The sequence below is a fragment of the Chenopodium album genome, chromosome 20 (genome assembly GCF_948465745.1).
Source record: "Chenopodium album chromosome 20, dcCheAlbu1.1, whole genome shotgun sequence".
In the NCBI taxonomy this organism is placed as follows: Eukaryota; Viridiplantae; Streptophyta; class Magnoliopsida; order Caryophyllales; family Amaranthaceae; genus Chenopodium; species Chenopodium album.
The window spans coordinates 38599612-38620272 of NC_137853.1; the positions used below are offsets into that span (position 1 = coordinate 38599612).

General features: G+C 40.2%; 3 protein-coding genes and 1 long non-coding RNA gene across 4 annotated transcripts; 2 read left to right on the forward strand and 2 right to left on the reverse strand.

The window, feature by feature from the left end:
- Positions 1 to 379: 379 nt before the first annotated feature.
- Positions 380 to 1690, reverse strand: LOC145597193 (F-box/kelch-repeat protein At3g23880-like). Its single transcript, XM_081653344.1, has one exon. It carries the CDS (start codon positions 1688 to 1690, stop codon positions 380 to 382), a length of 1311 nt encoding a protein of 436 aa, XP_081509470.1.
- A 2758-nt stretch (positions 1691 to 4448) lies between these two features.
- LOC145597957 (uncharacterized) lies at positions 4449 to 4982 on the forward strand. Its single transcript, XR_014103465.1, has 3 exons — positions 4449 to 4579; positions 4706 to 4761; positions 4869 to 4982. It is a non-coding gene; the product is annotated as an uncharacterized LOC145597957 (long non-coding RNA).
- Positions 4983 to 5057: 75 nt separating this feature from the next.
- Positions 5058 to 5567, forward strand: LOC145597194 (uncharacterized). Its single transcript, XM_081653345.1, has one exon. The coding sequence runs from the start codon at positions 5058 to 5060 to the stop codon at positions 5565 to 5567; it is 510 nt and encodes a 169-aa protein (XP_081509471.1).
- An 800-nt stretch (positions 5568 to 6367) lies between these two features.
- On the reverse strand, positions 6368 to 7108 carry LOC145597195 (F-box protein At3g07870-like). Its single transcript, XM_081653347.1, has one exon. It carries the CDS (start codon positions 7106 to 7108, stop codon positions 6368 to 6370), a length of 741 nt encoding a protein of 246 aa, XP_081509473.1.
- Between the last annotated feature and the right edge of the window lie 13553 nt (positions 7109 to 20661).

The window sequence follows — 20661 nt, forward strand, 5'->3', positions numbered from 1 at the left end:
GAAGGGCTTAGCTGAAGGATTATTTGAGTAATCAAAATCAACTTAATCTGAATCATGGTATGCTTTTTTATCTTTCATTTCATCCTCTCCATTTAGCGGGAATTGTATTCAATTCAATTTCGATTCCTGTTGATGTCAATATGATTTCCTTTCCAAACACAGTACAAATACATAACTCTATTTATTATCTTTTGGCTAGAATTGCACTTAAGGCAATCATAATTTAGAATAAAGAGCTACTACTTTCCTAAAAAAAATTATATATATATTTTTTATTATACTTTATCACTAACTGAAGGGGGAAAAAAAATGGTTCTTTGATTAATTGAAAAAGTCAAAACAATTAATCGATTATGAAAGGGAAGTATTATTAAGTACTTCAAAATGAGGGATAAACAAAGGAACCAACCCATGGCATTGCATCACCGGAATGTGCCCAATGTTCCCATTCTTTGGGTAAACTTGAAATTTCAAGCTTCTTGAACTCTCGACTTTGTATATCTAAACGAAAAAACATGTTATGAAGTGTGAATAGAGTTACTAGAATTTCCCTTCCGTCCTTTGAATAAGCATAAGGCATTATCCTACTTTGGCCCAAAAGTGTATGATCAAATAAGGCACATTCATTTGCTTGTGAGAAGCAAAACAATTTGCTCCAGGATTGTTGTACACCATATTCCTTCATAATCCATATATCTGTTAATGTAACCAAATGCAAGCATCCCCTTAAATTAGCCAACTCGAATCGTTGAATACAAGAATTTTCTTGATCACTAGGTAGTGGTATCTCATGAAATCTTTCGCTTCCAAGATCAAACGCAATTAATTTTTCCGAAGCTATGAAATGCAGTGCATTATTAGAAAGAACCATACATGGCGCCCATGTTATATTGGCACATAAATATGGACAAGGTTTGTCCATGTTTACCTTCCATGAATTGCTCTTCAAACTGTAGACACAAGTATAGGTTGTCATAAAATCTTCTTGGTCTGTTGCCAGGCACAAAATCTTATAATCTCCACTTCTACAATCATAACCAAAACCATTTTTTAAATTGGGGTTTAGAAGTTCCAACTTAGGTATGAGCTTGGAGGCGCCAGTGATCGGGTTGTAAAGAGAAAAACGTCTGCTTGGGTTTTCGTTTGACATAGGATCCTCCAAATAATGTGAAAAGCATAGCAGGCCAGTGCTAGAACCGACGAGGAAGGGTCTGCGGAGGGTGATATTAGGAGTTATAGGCCTGACTTTTGTTTTATCAGGAGAGTGAAAATCAATCGACATAAGAATATTATACTTGGGAGAAAAGACTATGACAAGAGAGCTTGTACTGCTATTTGCTTCATTGTTACTCGTATTTTGTATGCGGCGAATATGAGAGTTAATGAAATAAGGGCCGTTAATTTCGTCGCGCCAACACTTACATACACTCTTAAAACGGAGAAGATCTTCAATTGGTAGCCACGAAAGGATATTACATACCAACTCCATCGGAAGCCTTCCATGCTCGCGATTATTGTCACTTCGTGTAATTAGAATCTTTTGCTTATTCAGTAGAGATTTCGACGTTGGGGTTATTGTGAATGGTTGATTGAGAAAAGCTGATCTTGCTTTCGCCGAGCGTTTGTTTAACTCAAATTTTGTGCACAATGTTGGTTTATGGTTGATTGAACTTCTTTTAGATTTCTTCATGGTAACTAGTTAACAACACACGTACAAAGTATAGGGGATTGTATTAGGAGTTAGGACAAAAATATGTTAATTCACTTGACTTGATTGAATAATCTTGTGCAGCAAATACAGTAATTATACTACCCCTAGAACAAAAACCTAACTTACATAGGAAACTAGATATGATATGATATGATAGATTATACTTCGTATTACTAAATTAAAGAATCCTATTAGGGATATGTTAGGAATTTAGGAAACAAACAAAAAATAAAGTAAATCATGACAAACTACGAAAAATTGAAAAAATATCTTTTTTGTTCCAGGATAATCGGATATATTAACTTTATGTATCATTGCCTTTTATTACTAGGATCTTAATAATTTATTTTTGCAAATATAATTAGGATAATTATTGAATTGTTGAGTGAAGTTGTAAGATATGAGAGTGATATTAGAATTTATGCAACAAATTGATAGCTTTTAACAATAATATTAGTCTACTCCGTATAAAATTTACTCTACTAAATTATTGTATTAGATAAAATAAGAATTTATCTAACTTTGTATCTTTTTATTTATTTAGTTTTTTAAAAAAATAATAAAAAAACAAAACCTATTTTTTTATAAACACAATAGGATAACTTTTGAGTTAAGCATTCAACTAGAGGTGTCAATTTAGATGTTCGGATCGGGTTAAGTCTGTTTTTAATTTTTTTTTTTTTTGGTGCGCAGTCTGTTTTTAAATTTGAGTAATGCTAATTTATTATATCCACTCAAGTTGAAATCTACGAGTAAATTGTATACTTTTTCTATTTAATTTCAGATCGGGTCAGATGGCACGCCCCTACACTACACGTGTCTACACCCAAGTACCCAAACGGCCAACCCACACAGGTTTTGAGTTGGCGCCAAATAAGAAACTAAGAACCCATTAATGGCGCCAAAAATGTTCTTACCTATATAATGTCTACTTTGTTGTTGACGGAAAACAAAACCAAAATCAGACAGAAAAGCGCCAGAAATGGAAAACCAGGAGGTCAAAAAGCAGCGTCGGACAGTAGACTGGTCAGAATTGCCGGAAGAAGCCGTCGCAAATATCGCCTATCACCTATTACCCGACGGCTCCGACTACCGGAGATTCCGAGGAATTTGCAGAAAATGGCGTAAATCTTCTCCACTTTCAACTCATTTTCTTTGTCCGACTTATCCACGCAATTTACCGACGCAATTAGGTCGTTCTGTAAATCTAATTACAAAGAAGACCTATCTTCTTCATCCAATTGAAGAAAAATACGTCGGCCTTTTTCCACCCTGGTTAGTTACAGTTGAAGAATTGAACCCTGGTAAGCTCATAATTCGTCACCCTATAACTGCTATGAAGTTCGATTTGAGTAATGAAAATTCCCCAAATCCCTAAATTTGTTTGATTTTCGACCGGTTACAATTGATTGTGGGTATAAATTGTGTCGCCCAAGTGGTGATGAAGATGTGTTTTCTTCGGAAGTGACTGATTTTTGCAGAAATTGTCCAATTAAGATGAAAACCCTGTATTTTGGGTTTGATTCAGTGGCTATTTTGTCGCTTGATCAAGGAGGGATATTAGGGTTTTTGAAGTTCAATGGGGATTGGAGGTTTTCGGAATTGGGTCCCAAGTTTAGGCTCGACGATATCGAGTATCATGATGGGAATATTTGTGCTGTTAGTCATGTACATTGCTTTCGACGAATGATGCCGGGAATAATCGCAAATTTTTGGCGGTTTTTGGTGATGAAGTTTACTTGATTGTTAGAAGAATTTAGAAGTTTTGGGTTTTTAAGATGAATGAAGAGTTGCAAAAGTGGGAAAGAATTTATGATTTGGAGGAAAAGGTGTTGTTTGTGACTTATGATAATTGTTTCTTTATCGATGATTATGAGTTTCATAATGTTAGAGGGAATTGCATCGTATTTCCGAAGAATTGTTTTCCAACTGAATTTGGAGATAATTCTGTTGATGATGAATTGTTTCAATCTCCAGAAAAGTATCTAGAAATTGATGTGTTTTATATGGATCGCAATCATTCTAAGCTGGTGTCGCCAAATGAAGACTTGTCTGATATATTTTGGCCGCCTCCTGAGTGGCTCGACCCAGATTCAGATACATGGCACTTTACACGGTAAAATCTAGTTATCTATCGTCTCAAAAAGATTTGGTTTAATTAGTTGATGCATAATGCATGATTATTTTCTCAAGTGCTTATTAGTTCAATACACTACTATTCTAACATTAGTTTATGGGTGTGGAAGTGTCAAACTCAAGTGATTTACAACAATTACATACTGATATTAACTGTATTTGTACTCATGTTCTGCTGTATACTAACTACCTCACTAGCTACTTTCATCGTGTCTGGATATTGGCTCATCGCGTAAGGGCATATGTATATGGAAAATACTACGTATGTTGTGATTAGTACAATTTTCTTCTCAGATTTTATATGATGGCTGAGTAATGTTGTTATTATTATTATTATTATTATTATTATTATTATTATTATTATTATTATTATTATTATTATTATTATTATTATTATTATTATTATTATCTACAGCATTTATTATGAATTAGAATTTCCTAATTCTTCACCCTGCATGTGATAAACATCTGTTATGATTAGAGCCTTCAACAATGCATAAGATGTATTATGATTTTTTTGGCTTCTGAAGTGAATATGCTTACTAATTTCTGACAGCTGGTATGAGGAATTGGAAGAGGAAGAGGAAGAGGAGGAAGAAGAGGAATATGTAGATTCTGATAATAATATTGGTTCAGAATCCAGCTCAAAAGAACATTCAAAACACGGGGATGATGGACAAGGTGCTGAGAATCCGCCTTTAACCTCAAACCAAAAGGACACTCATGTAGAAGGTTACTGTCTTATCCAATTAAGTATTACACTCAGAGAGGAGGCTTTTGAATTTCTGTTTTGTTTTCATTCCTAATCTAAGGAATGAATTGCTTTATGTCATAATGAATGCTTGGATTTTGTCTCAGAGGTCGTGTGTGAGAATAATGATGGATCAGTTCCCGCCACAAACTCTCTGCATCAGGTATATTTGAAAGACCTACAGGACCATTGGTTGTCTTACTTTCTCCTATGAGTGCTTGTCTTGTGCTTTGTTGGAATCTAGTATAACATTTTCATTTTATCTAACAGGATTCTGGAAAAGATGCTGCAGAGAAGAACTTACAAGGAACTGGTGTTATCTTGGACTTAGTTCCCCATAATCCAAGCCCAAAGCTAGTTAATATAGATTCACTTCCTCTTAATACCTCTGCTATTAAGGTATTTTTCATCAAATTACATCTTTTTAGCTGTAATCCTTTCTAGTAAGGGACGTAATTCATGAACTTTAATATTTTGCAGATAGCTCATGATTGTGCTTTACTGGAGAAATTCCAAGGGATAGATGTCAGCTCTGATTTAGTCCCAGTTTTGCAGAAAATATGGGATAAGCATGGGAACATAATCGAAGGGCATATAGTTCAGAGTAACAGCCTTCTGACATGGGCCTTGGAGTCCCTGGCAAATATGATGATTATCCTTCAAAAAAATACAGGGGATCCCTTGAACAACTCCCAAGCTGATTACCTGAACTCTACCTTAGCCGATCTTCAAATGGTGCAATTCAGATTAGACTGGCTAGTTCCTTTTGTTGAAAGGGCTGTGGCAGTTCACAAAAGCAAGTGCCAGAAAGCTATTGTGATCAACCTTGAGACGAGAAAGTCAAAGCTCCTTGCAGAAATGCGTGAACTAGAAGAACAAATGGTTCAGCAAGAAAAGCTTATGGCTGAGAGCCTGACAAATTGTGCACCATCAGACTTGGAGAAGGGCTTAGCTGAAGGATTATGTTGAGTATATGTGAACCATGGTATGTATTATTTTTTTATCTTTCATTTCTTCCTCTTCTTTTAGGGAGTGTATTGACTGTTTCTAAGTTTCAACTCATTTTCGATTTGGTTTGGTGTCAACATGTCTTTGGTCTCTTTTTAATTCTGAATGGCTTTCACTAACTTTTACATCTTCACATCAGTTAGATTTTAAAAGCTCTGTTATGTCTCATTCTCGTGTTGGCATGGAGGTAAGTCCAAGATAACTTTTTGTACGCTATAACTTTTTGACCGAACTTGACCCGACCCGAAATAACCCGACCCGAATGACCCATTTGCCAGGTCTTGTTGCGATCAATATATTACACTATTTGTACGCTACTTAGCTTGCTTGTATCAACATGGTTCTTGTTGTTTCTATTCTGAATCTTCTGGCTGTCTTAGATGTTTTTAATATGTTGAGCTTTTTTTATATATATATATATGACAACAGCATGGTTTTTTGTTGAGTTGGCATTGAGAGGAAAATAATTTATATAAATATATTTAAAAACCGCTAAAATATATGAAGTAAATAAGGACATTTATGCAAATTATAATTTGAATAGAGTTATAATAATTAAATAATTAAATAAAATAAGTCAAAACAAACAACCTATTATTAAAGAAACGTATATGAAGGATGAACAAAGGAACCAACCCATGGCATGGCATAACCAAAACGTGCCCAACCTGTCCAATCTTCGGGTAAGCTAGAAATTTCGAGCTTCTTGAACTCTCGACTTTGTAGATCTAAACGAAGAATCTTGTTATCACAATTCATATCTAATGCAGTAATGCTATTAGAATTTCCCTTCCGTCCTCTGAATAAGCATAAGGCATTATTCTTCTTTGCCCCAAAATTTTACGATCAAATAATCCATTTTCATTTGCATCTGAGAAGCGAAACAACTTAGTCCAAGATTCTTGTACGCCATATTCCTTCATAACCCATATCTCCGTTAATCTTACCAAATGCAAGCATCCCCTTAAATTAGCCAACTCAATTGGTTGACAACGAACAACCAGTGGATTACTAGGCAGTGGTACTTCATGAAACTTTTCGCTACCAAGTTCAAAGCCAATTATTTTTTTCGGCAAAGTTACGAAATGCAGTGCATTTTTATAAAGAAGCATAGATGTTGGCCCAATTATATTGTTGCATTGATATGGACAAGGTTCACCCATGTTTACATTCCATGAATTGCTCTTCAATCTGTATACACAAGTATAGATCTTACCATTTTCTTTTTTTGCCAAACACAAAATCTTATAATCTCCACTCGTACAATCATAACCAAAACCATTCCTTACATGCTGGTTTAGACGTTCCAACTTAGGTATGAGCTTGGAGGCGCCAGTTATTGGGTTATAAAGTGAAAAACGTCTACTTCGATTTAAATTATCCGAATGTATGAAGCACAGCAGGCCATCGCAAGAACCAACGAGGAAGGGTGCGCCGAGAGTAATATTAGGAATCATAGGCCTGACCTTAGTATGCTCGGGAGAACGAAAATCAATCGACATTAGAGTTTTCATATAAGAAGAAAAAACTACAACGAGGGAGCTTGTACTAGTATTTGTCTCATTGTTATTTTTTATGAGGCGAATGTGAGAGTTAACGAAATTAAGGCCTTTGATTTCATCGCGCCAACACTTGCATACACACATAAAACGGAGAAGATCTTCAATTGGTAGCCTCAAAAGGATATTACATACCAATTCCATTGGAAGCTTGCCATGCTCGCGATTATTGTCACCTAGTGTAGTTAGATTATATTCCAATTTCTGTGTTGGGGCTATTTTGAATGGTTGTTGGAGAAAAACTGCCCTTAATTTCGAATTTTTCTGACGTCGTTCTACAAAAGGATTTCGCCTTTTTATTATCCTCTTAGATTCCTCCATTATAACAATGTACAAAATTCTTGGTTGAATATCTTGTGCATTTAGACAGCTTAAACTCACCGGGCTTACTGTCACAACTCAAGTCCCACACCCACAATGGCAGCAAGCAACGTCACTTGGGCACTAGGCAACAATTCGGGCCAAGGGAGTTGCCCGTGGGTGCTAGGAAGCACCACTCCCCTAAAGAGCTTTAAATAGCAGCCTGCTTATAAACCTAGTGAACACTCAAGTGACAGTAACACAATAATGGGTCATTTGGGAGACCAAATGGAATCCAAATGAACCCAAACTTGGTGGTCCACCGTTTTTGGACCCAATAAACACAATGGTGCAACCAGAATTTCGAAGAAAGGTCCGGAACCTTCCAGAACGTGCTACAAGGCTCGGGATGCGTCCGGAAGATTCTAGAAGTATCTAGGTTGCTTTTGGACATACTTGTAATCTCTAGAGTGAGGTAGAATACTCCGGAAATTTGTACATATGAGTAGGGACTCAGAAATGTATAGAAGTCTCTAGAAAAGTAAGGTTCTAGGACCCTCCATTTAAGGAGGTTAGAAAGCTCTAGAATAGAACATTCTAGCTATTTAGGAGGACTATAAATAGGATCCTCCCCCTCATTTTGTAAATCATCCAAGCATTTGTAAAACACTCTTTCTCAAGCAATACAAAGTTCTCTTAGTCATTTTCTCATTTGTGCTTTACTCACTCACTTACTTTAGCTTTCGTTGCCATAGTTGCTATAAGCAATACTCGGGGAAGGCCTTGACTAGCAACCTTAGGGAAGGAAGTTAGTAGGCGCGCGTGCAAGAGACTAAGGGGAACAGTCAGCACGTGACAACGTGGTATCAGAGCAGCAACGATCGTGAGGGACGACGTTCTGTTGGCTTAGCTAGCACCGTAGACTACGAAAGGAAAGTAAGTGTTGGACGATGGGCAAGAACAAGGAGGCAAGCGCATCACAGGTGTTCGAAGGTGAGGCTGAGGTCATGCCTCAGGCCTTCCAAAAGATTGAGAAGCGAGTGCACAAAGGCGACGAGAAGACCGCCAAGCTTGAACTCGCCATGGGGGGCTTGTCCGACGCCATTGGCAAGGTAGAGCTTGACGTGTCCGCGCTCAAAGATCAAGTGGTTGACCTTGACAACCGACTTGAGGAATTGGGCTTGGAACGTACGACAGAAGCTCACACACTCGCTAATCAAGCCGTGGAGAAGATGATGTGCGAGCTAACCAAGCTACGGGAAGAGTTCTCAGGGGAGCTCCTCGCTTTAAAGAAGGAGAACGAGGTTCTCAAGGAAGAACTCGCTCTTTGCCGTAAGGCAGCAGTAACCGGGGGTGTTACCATCAACGCGGGGCCTAAGATGGAAGTCCCCAAGCCACAGAAATTCCATGGGAAGCGTGATGCACGGGAAATTGATAACTTCCTATGGGGCGTCGAAAAATACTTCGACGCTATACGCCTGGAGAGTGATGAGTCCAAGATCAATGCTGCCACCATGTATCTTGGAGATGATGCTATACTCTGGTGGAGGCGCCGCGAGCTAGATATCAAGAAGGGAACTTGTTCCATTAAGACTTGGGACGAGTTCAAGAAGGACTTCAAACGGCAATTCTATCCAGAGAATGCCAAGAAGCTCTCGATGATGAAGCTGCGGGATCTCAAGCACAACAGCACCATCAAGGAGTACATTAAGCAATTCTCAACGTTGATGCTCGAGATCGACGATCTCTCAGAGGAGAATCAACTCATCTATTTCATCGGAGGGTTACAACGTTGGGCCCAGCAAGAGGTTGAAAGGAGGAACGTGCAGACACTCGCTGAAGCCATTGCCGTGGCCGAATCCTTGCTCGAGTTCAAGGATTCCAAGAAGGATAACAAGGGTGGCAGTAACAGGGGAAAAGGTGGGGGAGCTAAACCCACCGACCGAAGCAGTAGCAGCAGCAACAACCGGTTCGAGAGGAGGGATAAAGACAAAGGCAAGGGCCAAACGTCTACTCCTTCCTCGTCGGACAAAAGCAAGCACCGCGACTGCTTCCTATGCGGAGGGCCGCATTGGGCTAGGGAATGCCCAGGACGACAAAGGCTCAATGCCATTATCTCTTCGGGTGGCGAGTCAACGGGAGACGAAGCGCAGATGGGGTCTTTGCGCATCATGGGAAGTGTCAAGGCGACATTCGAGGCCGAGAGTTACAGCGACGTTGTAAAGGTAAGTACACTTCCCCGCCCGAAGGGAAAACTAATGTTTGTGGAAGCATTGGTGAATGGTAGGGCTTCAAGGGCACTTGTTGATACGGGTGCCTCACACAATTTCATCGCCAAGGAGGAGGCGAGTAAATTGGGGATCAAGTATACCAAGGAGCCAGGCACACTGAAGACCGTAAACACGTCACCAGTGCCTATCCTTGGCATTGCAAGAAGGGTGCCTCTTTGTTTGGGAGAATGGAGTGGCACCGTCGACCTCACCGTCGTCAACATGGACGACTTCTCTCTGGTGTTAGGGCTAGAATTCATGGATTCGGTGAGGCCGTTTTCATTTGAACGGGACGGGTCGATGACTATTGTGAAGGACCAGGGAGCATGGTCCGTCCCTATTACTCGGGAGGAGGTCGAGGCCAAGATGATCTCGGCCATTCAGCTGGAGAAAGGCGTCAAGAAGGGTCAAGAAACATTCTTGGCCACATTGGTCGAAGAAGAACCTTGTGGGGGCGAGATCCCAGCAGAAGTCGCCGGAGTGCTCGAGGAATTTAAGGATGTAATGCCTTCGGAGCTACCCAAAAGGCTTCCCCCCCGAAGGGAAGTTGATCATGAGATCGAGTTGGAGCCAGGGGCTAGGCCTCCAGCCATGGCACCCTATCGGATGGCACCACCGGAACTTGAGGAGTTAAGGAAGCAACTTAAGGAGTTGCTAGATGCAGGGTTCATTAGGCCATCCAAAGCACCGTTCGGAGCGCCTGTGCTCTTCCAACGCAAGCATGATGGGAGCATGCGGATGTGCATCGACTACCGGGCTTTGAATAAGATAACGGTGAAGAATAAATATCCAATCCCGCTGGTCGCTGATCTCTTTGACCGACTTGGAAAAGCCAGGTACTTCTCAAAACTTGATCTTAGGTCAGGCTATTGGCAAGTGCGCATCGCCGAAGGTGACGAGCCTAAAACGACGTGCGTCACTCGTTACGGGTCTTTTGAATTCTTGGTGATGCCTTTCGGCCTCACCAACGCCCCGGCCACATTTTGTACATTAATGAATAGAATTTTCCAGCCTTTTCTTGATAAATTTGTCGTTGTCTATCTCGACGATATCGTCGTGTATAGCAACGACCTAACAAGTCACTTGGAGCATTTGAGACAGGTGTTCCAAGTACTCCGGGAGAACGAGCTCTATGTGAAGCAAGAGAAGTGCTCATTCGCCCAAGAAGAAGTGTCTTTCCTAGGGCACCGCATCAGGGCTGGAAAGATCATGATGGAGCATGATAAGGTGCACTCCATCAATGAATGGGAGGAGCCCAAGAACGTCTCAGAGTTACGTTCTTTCCTTGGGCTTGCCAATTACTACAGGCGATTCATTAAGAGCTATTCAGCACGAGCAGCACCACTGACCGATCTTTTGAAGAAGAAGGTACAATGGTGCTGGGACGACAAATGCCAGGCAGCTTTCGATGATTTGAAGAAGGCGGTCACCGAAGAACCTGTCTTGGCCTTGCCAGACTACTCTAAGCCATTTGAGCTGCATACGGATGCCTCCGATTTTGCTATAGGAGGGGTTCTCATGCAAGAAGAGCATCCAATTGCCTATGAGTCACGCAAGCTGAATGACACCGAGAAGAGGTATCCAGTACATGATAAGGAAATGACGGCGATCATTCATTGTTTGCGAATATGGAGGCACTATCTCTTGGGGAGTCGGTTCACCATCATGACCGACAACGTAGCAACAAGCTATTTTCAAAATCAGAAGAAGCTAAGTCCCAAACAAGCTCGGTGGCAAGACTTCTTGGCCGATTTTGATTATGTGATGGAGTACAAGCCAGGAAGGGTCAATGTGGTTGCTGACGCTCTTAGTCGAAAAGCCATCTTTGCTAGTGTTAGCAGTGTCGCTAGCAACGTCCTTGGACGGATCAAGGAGGGATTAGAGCATGATTCAGTGGCCAAAGGGCTTGTTGATTTGGCCAAAGAAGGGAAGACCCGACGGTTCTGGGTAGAGGATGGGATACTCTTTACCGTCGGAAGACGCATCTACGTGCCTAAGTGGGACAATCTTAGGCGTGACGTGTTGAAGGAGTGTCATGATTCCTTATGGGCAGGACACCCAGGCATCCAACGCACCATGGCACTCTTGGAGGAGATATATTATTGGCCTCATATGCGAGACGATATTGAGGCATATGTCAAAACTTGTCTTGTGTGCCAACAAGATAAGGTAGAGCAACAAGTGCCGGCAGGTCCGTTGCAGCCATTGCCGATTCCAGAGAAGCCTTGGGAAAGCGTCTCATTGGACTTTATATCAGCCTTGCCCAAGTCAGATGGGTGTGGATCAATAATGGTGATTGTAGATCGCTTTTCCAAATACGGCACCTTCATACCAGCACCAAAGGATTGCACCGCGGAGCAAGCCGCCAAGTTGTTCTTCAAGCATGTGGTGAAGTATTGGGGCTTACCACGGAGCATCATCAGTGATAGGGACCCAAGGTTCACCGCAAAATTTTGGACGGAGTTGTTCAAGCTCCTTGGGTCAGGACTTCATTTTTCGACAAGCTTTCACCCACAATCAGATGGGCAGACGGAGAGGGTGAATGCTTTGCTCGAGTTATATCTGAGGCACTATGTGAGTGCCAACCAGCGAGATTGGGCAAAGTTCATGGACATAGCCCAATTCTCTTTCAACCTACAAAGGTCCGAGGCAACACAACAGAGTCCTTTCGAGATAGTCATGGGGCAACAGCCTTTGACGCCACAAGCCGTTGCATCGGGCTATACGGGTAGCAGCCCAGCAGCCTACAAGCTAGCCAAAGGGTGGCACGAGCAGATGGACATAACGAAGGCTTATCTCGACAAAGCCGCCAAGAAGATGAAGAAGTGGGCGGACAAGCATAGGCGCCCGTTGGAGTTCATGGAGGGCGACTTAGTCATGGTCAAGCTGCTACCTCAACAATTTAAAGTCTTCCGCAAGGTGCACAAGGGACTTGTGCGGAAGTACGAGGGGCCTTTCACGGTGATCAAGAAGGTTGGGAAGGTTTCCTACAAGCTTGAGCTGCCACCAAAGCTCAAGATCCACCCGGTGTTCCATGTGAGTATGCTCAAACCCTATCATGAAGATAAGGAAGATCCATCAAGGGGCGAGTCACACCGAGCACCAACAGCGGTAGTGACTTCGTATGATCGGGACATCGGGGTCATTGAGGCCAAGAGGGCCGTAAGAAAAAGAGGTGTACCAAGTTATAACGAATATCTTGTCCGATGGAAAGGTCTTCCGGACAGTGAAGCCTCATGGGAACGAGAGGAAGACTTGTGGCAATTCAAGGACAAGATCACGGAGTTCGAGGGGCGGCCTTGACGGGGTCGTCAAGACTTGGGTGGGGGAGCATGTCACAACTCAAGTCCCACACCCACAATGGCAGCAAGCAACGTCACTTGGGCACTAGGCAACAATTCGGGCCAAGGGAGTTGCCCGTGGGTGCTAGGAAGCACCACTCCCCTAAAGAGCTTTAAATAGCAGCCTGCTTATAAACCTAGTGAACACTCAAGTGACAGTAACACAATAATGGGTCATTTGGGAGACCAAATGGAATCCAAATGAACCCAAACTTGGTGGTCCACCGTTTTTGGACCCAATAAACACAATGGTGCAACCAGAATTTCGAAGAAAGGTCCGGAACCTTCCAGAACGTGCTACAAGGCTCGGGATGCGTCCGGAAGATTCTAGAAGTATCTAGGTTGCTTTTGGACATACTTGTAATCTCTAGAGTGAGGTAGAATACTCCGGAAATTTGTACATATGAGTAGGGACTCAGAAATGTATAGAAGTCTCTAGAAAAGTAAGGTTCTAGGACCCTCCATTTAAGGAGGTTAGAAAGCTCTAGAATAGAACATTCTAGCTATTTAGGAGGACTATAAATAGGATCCTCCCCCTCATTTTGTAAATCATCCAAGCATTTGTAAAACACTCTTTCTCAAGCAATACAAAGTTCTCTTAGTCATTTTCTCATTTGTGCTTTACTCACTCACTTACTTTAGCTTTCGTTGCCATAGTTGCTATAAGCAATACTCGGGGAAGGCCTTGACTAGCAACCTTAGGGAAGGAAGTTAGTAGGCGCGCGTGCAAGAGACTAAGGGGAACAGTCAGCACGTGACATTACGCTGTCTAACTATAGGTAGAGCAATATTTATAGGTAGAGCAAAAACCTAGCCTAACTAGGAAACTAGATATGAATAATTCTCTATATGATAGATTTATATGGGTATTCCTATCATTAGTACCATAAAATACAGCGTTTTTAGGATTAACGTACAATAAAAATAACGCTGTAGTTAATCCTTATCTCAAAACTTATCTTTTTGTAAAACAAAATTTAAGATGTTTTTTAAGTAGCTATAATTAAAGTTATTAAAATCAAAATTCAACTCTGTAATATTCTGTAACAATTTTTATCTTTATAATTTTTTAATACCGATGCGGACTAATATTTTTTTATTAAAAATTTTAAAATCGAGTACCCACTAATATTATTGTTATGTTACTTTTGTATTAGAATAAAGAGGAGAATAATATTGACACTGTGACACACCTTGTCATCAATAACAATACAAGTATAATATATAGTCATATACTCCCTCCGTTTTTAAATACTTACTCCATATCTCCATATGTGGAGTTTTAGGAAAAAATGAAGAAAGAAATAAAATATGAAGTGGGGTTAGTGGAAGAATAAAAAATTGGAAAAAACCAAAAGTAGTGGAGAAAATTGAAGGAGAAAGAATATTGAATTAATGTTGTTGGGTCCACTATGTGAAAGAAATTAATTAAATATTGTAAAAGCTTTTCAGATAAGGAAATGGAGCAAGTATTTAAAAACGGCCGAAAAAGGAAAGTGAAGCAAGTATTTAAAAATGACCGAAAAAGGAAAGTGGAGCAAGTATTTAAAAACGAAGGCAGTAGATATTAAAATTTGTTGATTTATATATTAATAACACTACTATTCAATAATTACCAATAACTATAGGAAAAATTAGAAAAAATAATCCCAACTTTCATCAATTTTGGTACAATAATCCCAACTTTGGATTATTCTGGAATAATCCGAACTTTATGGAGTCTTTTTTTTCTTCAATCCCAAACCGGTCAACAAAAATCAACAACCTTTAATAAGAGGTCACCATGACATGTGTCAGCTTGTCATTGGTCCAAAAATAAATTAAATTTAAAAAAAAATAAAAAATAAATTAAAAATCAGAAACCAAAAAAAAAAAAAAAAACTTCCCTCCCTCAAAACCACCAGCCCCCCACCCAAACCACCCCATCCACCAGCCCTCCCCTACCCCTTCCACCAGAGCCCACCCGAAAACACCCCCCACGCAGCCGGAAAATCGCCCCCACCCCCGACCACCATTCCCCACCTGTTGAAACACCTCCCCCACCCTTCCCCCACCCACGAAACCCCTCCCCCCTCCCCTTGAACTCGAAACCAATCTCCCGCCTTTGAACCGTCCCGTAAAAATTGGGGAAAATTGGGGGATTTAGTTGATTATGCTGAGAGAGATTGCGGAGGAGGGGGGAACGGCAAGGGGCTCAATTTCCGACATTTTTGAGGGTGGGGGAAGGGGAGGGGGGAGTTTTACGGGAGGGGGGAGGGGTTACGTGGGTGGGGGAAGGGAGGGGGAGGTGTTTCGGTGGGTGGGGAGTGGTGGTTGGGGGTGGGGGCGATTTTCCGGCTGTGTGGGGGGTGTTTTCAGGTGGGCTCTAGTGGAAGGGGTGGGGGAGGGCTGGTGGATGGGGTGGTTTGGGTGGGGGGCTGGTGGTTAAGGGGGAAGGGGTGAGTTTATGTTTTGTTTTGTTTTTTTTTTTTCAAAGTTTTTTTTTTAATTTTGGACTAATCATGTACTGACATGTGGCTTTTAAAAAAACATAAAAAAAAAATATTAACCTTCTCAACAGGTAACCGGTCATAAGGACTGAAGAAAAAGAAGACCTCCCAAAGTTCGGATTATTCCAGAATAATCTAAAGTTGGGATTATTGTACCAAAATTGATGAAAATTGGGATTATTTTTTCTAATTTTTCCATAACTATATACTAAGGGTCTGTTCATATTTACTTAATTTCAATTCAGTTCAGTTCAGCTTCTAATTTCCCTCTCTCATAAAATTTTCAATTCAACTCAATTCAGTTCAGTTCAGTTCAGCTCCAATTAGGGATGACAATGGATCTGTATCCAACCCGGATCCGTGGATCCATATTCGTGAAAACGGATATGGATCTTAAAATTTTGGACCCGACGGATCCGGGTCGGATTCGGATCCTGTGCTATAAAAACGGATCTGGATACGGGTCTAACTAAAATACCTGTATCCTTATCCGTTTACCCATTTTTTTTTTAATTATTATATTTTTTAACTTAGGCTCATACTATTTGCTATTCCCATTACTCCTTTAGTGCTACTGACTTTTACGGAGTTACATTTTGCATGTTTTTTTTTTTGTTTTTTTTTTTTCATTTTAATATGTAACTTAATGACTTAATCTTAGTGTAATTGTTTACTATAACTTGTGGTTTAGTGATATTTTAACTTAGTGTTACATTTTTTAAAAAACACTTAGTTTGGTATTTAAAATAGGTGAAATGGGAAAGATCCGTTTAAGATTTGGACCCGGATCCGTAGGATCCAACGGATATGGATATGGATCCCTCTTTTTCATACCCGGCGGATCCGGATCGGATCTGGATCCTGGGTACAAAAACGGATCTGGATCTGGATCCGGTCCAGATCCGACCCGTTGCCATCTCTAACTCCAATCAGTTCAGTTTAGTTCAGCTCAGTTCAATAAATGTGAATAGGCCCTAAAGACAAAACCAATAACGCATGTCATCCTTGTTAAAAAAATCCCCACCATTTTTCACTTTTCTTGTTTTTGCCAAATCTTCATGAAAATTAATTTATATCCTGTAATATTTAATTTACTTTAGCAATTATATACAAAGTATATTCTATACACAAATTTTCATATGTGGCTGGCGACATTGTGTGGCTGAGATAATTTATTCAGGGGTAACTCAATTAGTTAGGGGTTCCTCGATGAGGGATTACTTGGTCAAAGGTTACTTGGTCGTGAGTTACCTGGTCGGTTAGGGTTACTCAGTCGGTCATGAGTTATCCGATCAATATTTTAATGTGTGTCAGGTGTGACCAGCAAAACGCGTTGCTATTCTATATGCATCCAATGAAAATATTTTAAAATAACTTTCACGTAATTTATACTAGGTATTTTTCTGTAAGATAAATAAACAAATACTAAGTATAGGGTAATGTATTAGAATAACGTACTACCATTCTACCGCGTTTTTTTTTTTTTTGCTGGGGACGAAGCTACTAATAAACACAATATTGGGAAAAATAATGAAATATTATACTACAGAAACAACACACAAGAAATTTACGTGGAAAAACTCTCTTCAATAATAAAAGGAAAAATCACAGTCCCGATCTCCAAGGACGAAAACAACTCCACTAACAATAATTTCGGGAGTACAATGAATACTTTTACAATTAAAATATTAGATACAATATATTTTAGGATAGTGTACAATAAGTACCCTTAACACTGATACTTATACAGTTATACTAAGGGCCACATGTTCACATTTACTAAATTGAACTGAACTGAACTGATTGGAGCTGAAATGAATATTTTTTTAGAGAAGGAAATTAGGAGCTGAACTGAACTGAACTGATTTGAGCTGAACTAAATTGAATTGAACTGAAATTAAATAATTGTGAACGGGCCCTAATTCTAAAATATCTAAATTAAGTAATTGTGAACAGGCCCTAATTAATTATCTAAATTTGTATAAAATATTGTGCCGATTAAAATATATCAATAAATTAAGGACAAATGGGGTATATTAGTACATTTCACGGGTGAGAATTAAGGTTATACTCGTATATAATTGTAAGTTGAGGTTACAATGTATAATTTTCAAAAGAAAAGGGCACAATTGAAAAAGTTAGTACCAAAAAAATTATATTGTAGAATTTCCATAATTTTTTTTAATTAAAGCTAGTTTGGATAATGTGAAGAAAAAAAATACTACCTCCGCTTCGGATTACTTGCAACAGTTTCCTTTAATGGGTGCTTCACATTACTCGCAATAAGTTTTTTTCTTTCCTTTTTTAGTAAGTTTTTGACTGCAATTTTACCAATTTACCCTTACTTTATTTTATAAACACCTTATTACTACTCTTAATCTAATTTTGTTACTCTTAACACCATTTTACTAATTTTAACCACTCCCACCAAATTTACCCAATTTTATTAAAATCTCTCATCCCCCAACTACCTTCATTCATTGCTCCTGCATTCAATTGCTCTTGAATATGGTTGAAGGCATTGAATTCCGGGTTTATTTTTCCCAGAATTCATACCCACCCAACCCTAATTGTTCAAATACCCATTTTTCTCTCTCTTTCTCTCCCAATCGTTCCGTTTCTCTCTCTTCTTCTATTGGTTTTTCTCCTTCTCTCTTTTTCAAACAATGGCTTCTTCTGATGATAAAAACACCGATCTACACTGCTATGAGTCCCTTTCCGCTTCCACTAGGCAGTCTTCTCCTCGCCTTCTGCTACGAGGTTTATTCCTCGTCGAGGAACGGGTCAGATGAAACCAGTTAGACGAGCTTCAATCATAGCTCGTAGAAGGATCAGGGGTGCTAAGCTGGTGGAGTACATCTCCAGTGACGAGGAGGAGACGGTTGAGAGGCCAAAGCGTTCAAAAAATCAAAGTCCCCCTTCCGTGGCTGCAGATCTGGTTGAAACCCCTGCAGCGGGGCTAGATCTGGTGGAAACTCCTGCTGCGGTGGGAGCTCTGGCTGCAAACTCTGTCCCTGAAGCTGCTGATCTGGTTCCAGATACTGGATCTGAGACTGGGGAGTCTCAACCCAGGGAGCTGACTGCGGAGGAGGTCCTTCGCCCACCTGAGTCCCACCCACTGACGGCTGAGAGTGCTGCTGGTCCTAGTTTTGGTGCGAAGCGCATCAGATCTGGGCTCCCTGAGGGTCTTGAGCCAGACGATGTGTACATGGCTTACCTTCAGATCTACTACCCCCAGTACTACATTCCCCCTAATTAATGGGGCAGCGTAAACTCTTGAACCCTTTCATTTTTAATTTTTCGCCCTTATTTATGTTTTCAAAATGTTGGATCTGTTTGTTGTTGTTGTTGATTGTTGGATCTGGTTGTTGTTGTTGTTGATTGTTGGCTCTGTTTCTTGTTTTTCTTGTTAATACTATTCTGCAATGGCTCTTGTTCTTGTTGTTTTTGTTGTTGTGGTTGGATCTGTTTGGTGTTGTGTGTGTGCATATGAGGCTATGTATGTTGCTGTTGTTTGTTGTTGGTGGACTTATGGTTAAAGCTGTGAATGTTGGTGTTGTTTATTGTTGGTGGACTTATGATTAATGCTGTGTATGTTGTGAATGTTGGCTCATGAGTGACTTAGTATGCTCCATTAGTCCTGTATCTTGTAAATGCTGCCATGAGAAGTCCCTGCTGCTGGTTGAATATGAGTCCCTTTGCTCCTGATCATATTTGATGCATTGAGTCCCCCCCTTTCATATGTATCAGTGTTAAAAGTTTCCAAATGATGAAGGGACTCAACTGATAGCTTATTGATTAGTGTGGATGCTCCTTGTGACTTCTTTTGATGTTGCTGTGGAGGTACCCACTGTCAAGATTGCTTTGAGTGAAAACACACCCTATCTGATGGAAATATGTTTCCTTTATTCATTCAAACAAAAACATGTTCAACTTACAAAAGTTAGGAGCCTATTCCTTTTAGCACTAACACATGACTACCTACAAATGAGGACTAAGTATTTACCAAAATACACATAACCAATACTTAAACATAGACAAAAAAATAAGATATGCTTTGCATGGTTATGTGTGGCAGTCAATGAGTCCCAAAAGCTTCTTCACTGTCTCTTACTTGCTTAGCCTGCATCTACCTCCATGTTGTCATGATGTTGTTGGTTGCTTGTTGTTGCTACTTCTACTGTGTCCAGATACTGTACCACTCCGTTCAAAAGCTCTCTGTCAACTTGTAGTAACTCTGGTAGTTGCCCTAGGCTGTCCAAATGTCTCTTCTTTATGTGTGGGGGAGCAAAGTTGTTGTTGTCATTCCTTTCTAGTATTTCCAGCATGACAGATTGTAGGGTAATCCATGTATACTTGTTAACTGTTGGAACAAATTCCTCCCAAGCTTCTTTTACCCTTTCTAGTAATTCATCAAGGTTCTTGGGGAATGACTGATACTGAATGGACTGTATGACCCTGAAAAGACCTAAATCTAACACATTTAAGTCTGGACTTTGTGCTGGTTGGTAGACAAACTCTATGTTGAACCCATATGCTTGACATGCCTCTGTGAATTCTGAATCCTTAGGGACTTGGTGTGGCCTAGCATTATCCCACTGTATAACTATATCCTTGGGTAATTGAGGGGGCCATTTCTCATGTAGAGCTGGAATTACATGGTTGATTAGCATGTCTCTTATAGCATCCTTGTTAACAGACTGGACAGCCTTAGTTTCCAAGGTACCCTTGGCTCTGTTTTTAGCTTGTCTTCTTTGCTACTTCATACTTGACAAAAGGAAACAACTCATACTTCCCATCATGCAATAGAGTCTTGTTCTCATCATATAGTGGCTGCCCTACCATACCCATGAACATAGCCTTCAATTTAAACCTCTTTGATTGTTGAGCTCTGTATGGGTTATCTTCATTTGGTAGCAGGTAAAAAGTTCTTATTTCTGGGTTCAAGTAGAACCACTTTTCATCAATGTGTATTGAGTGTCTCATTTCTCTGAAAGTTGGGTTCCCAACTGATGGAACAGGGTTAACATTGCTTAAAACCCACTTTAGTCTAGCTATCTTGTGATTTTCTGTGAGTGCTGGGTGATTAGTAGATG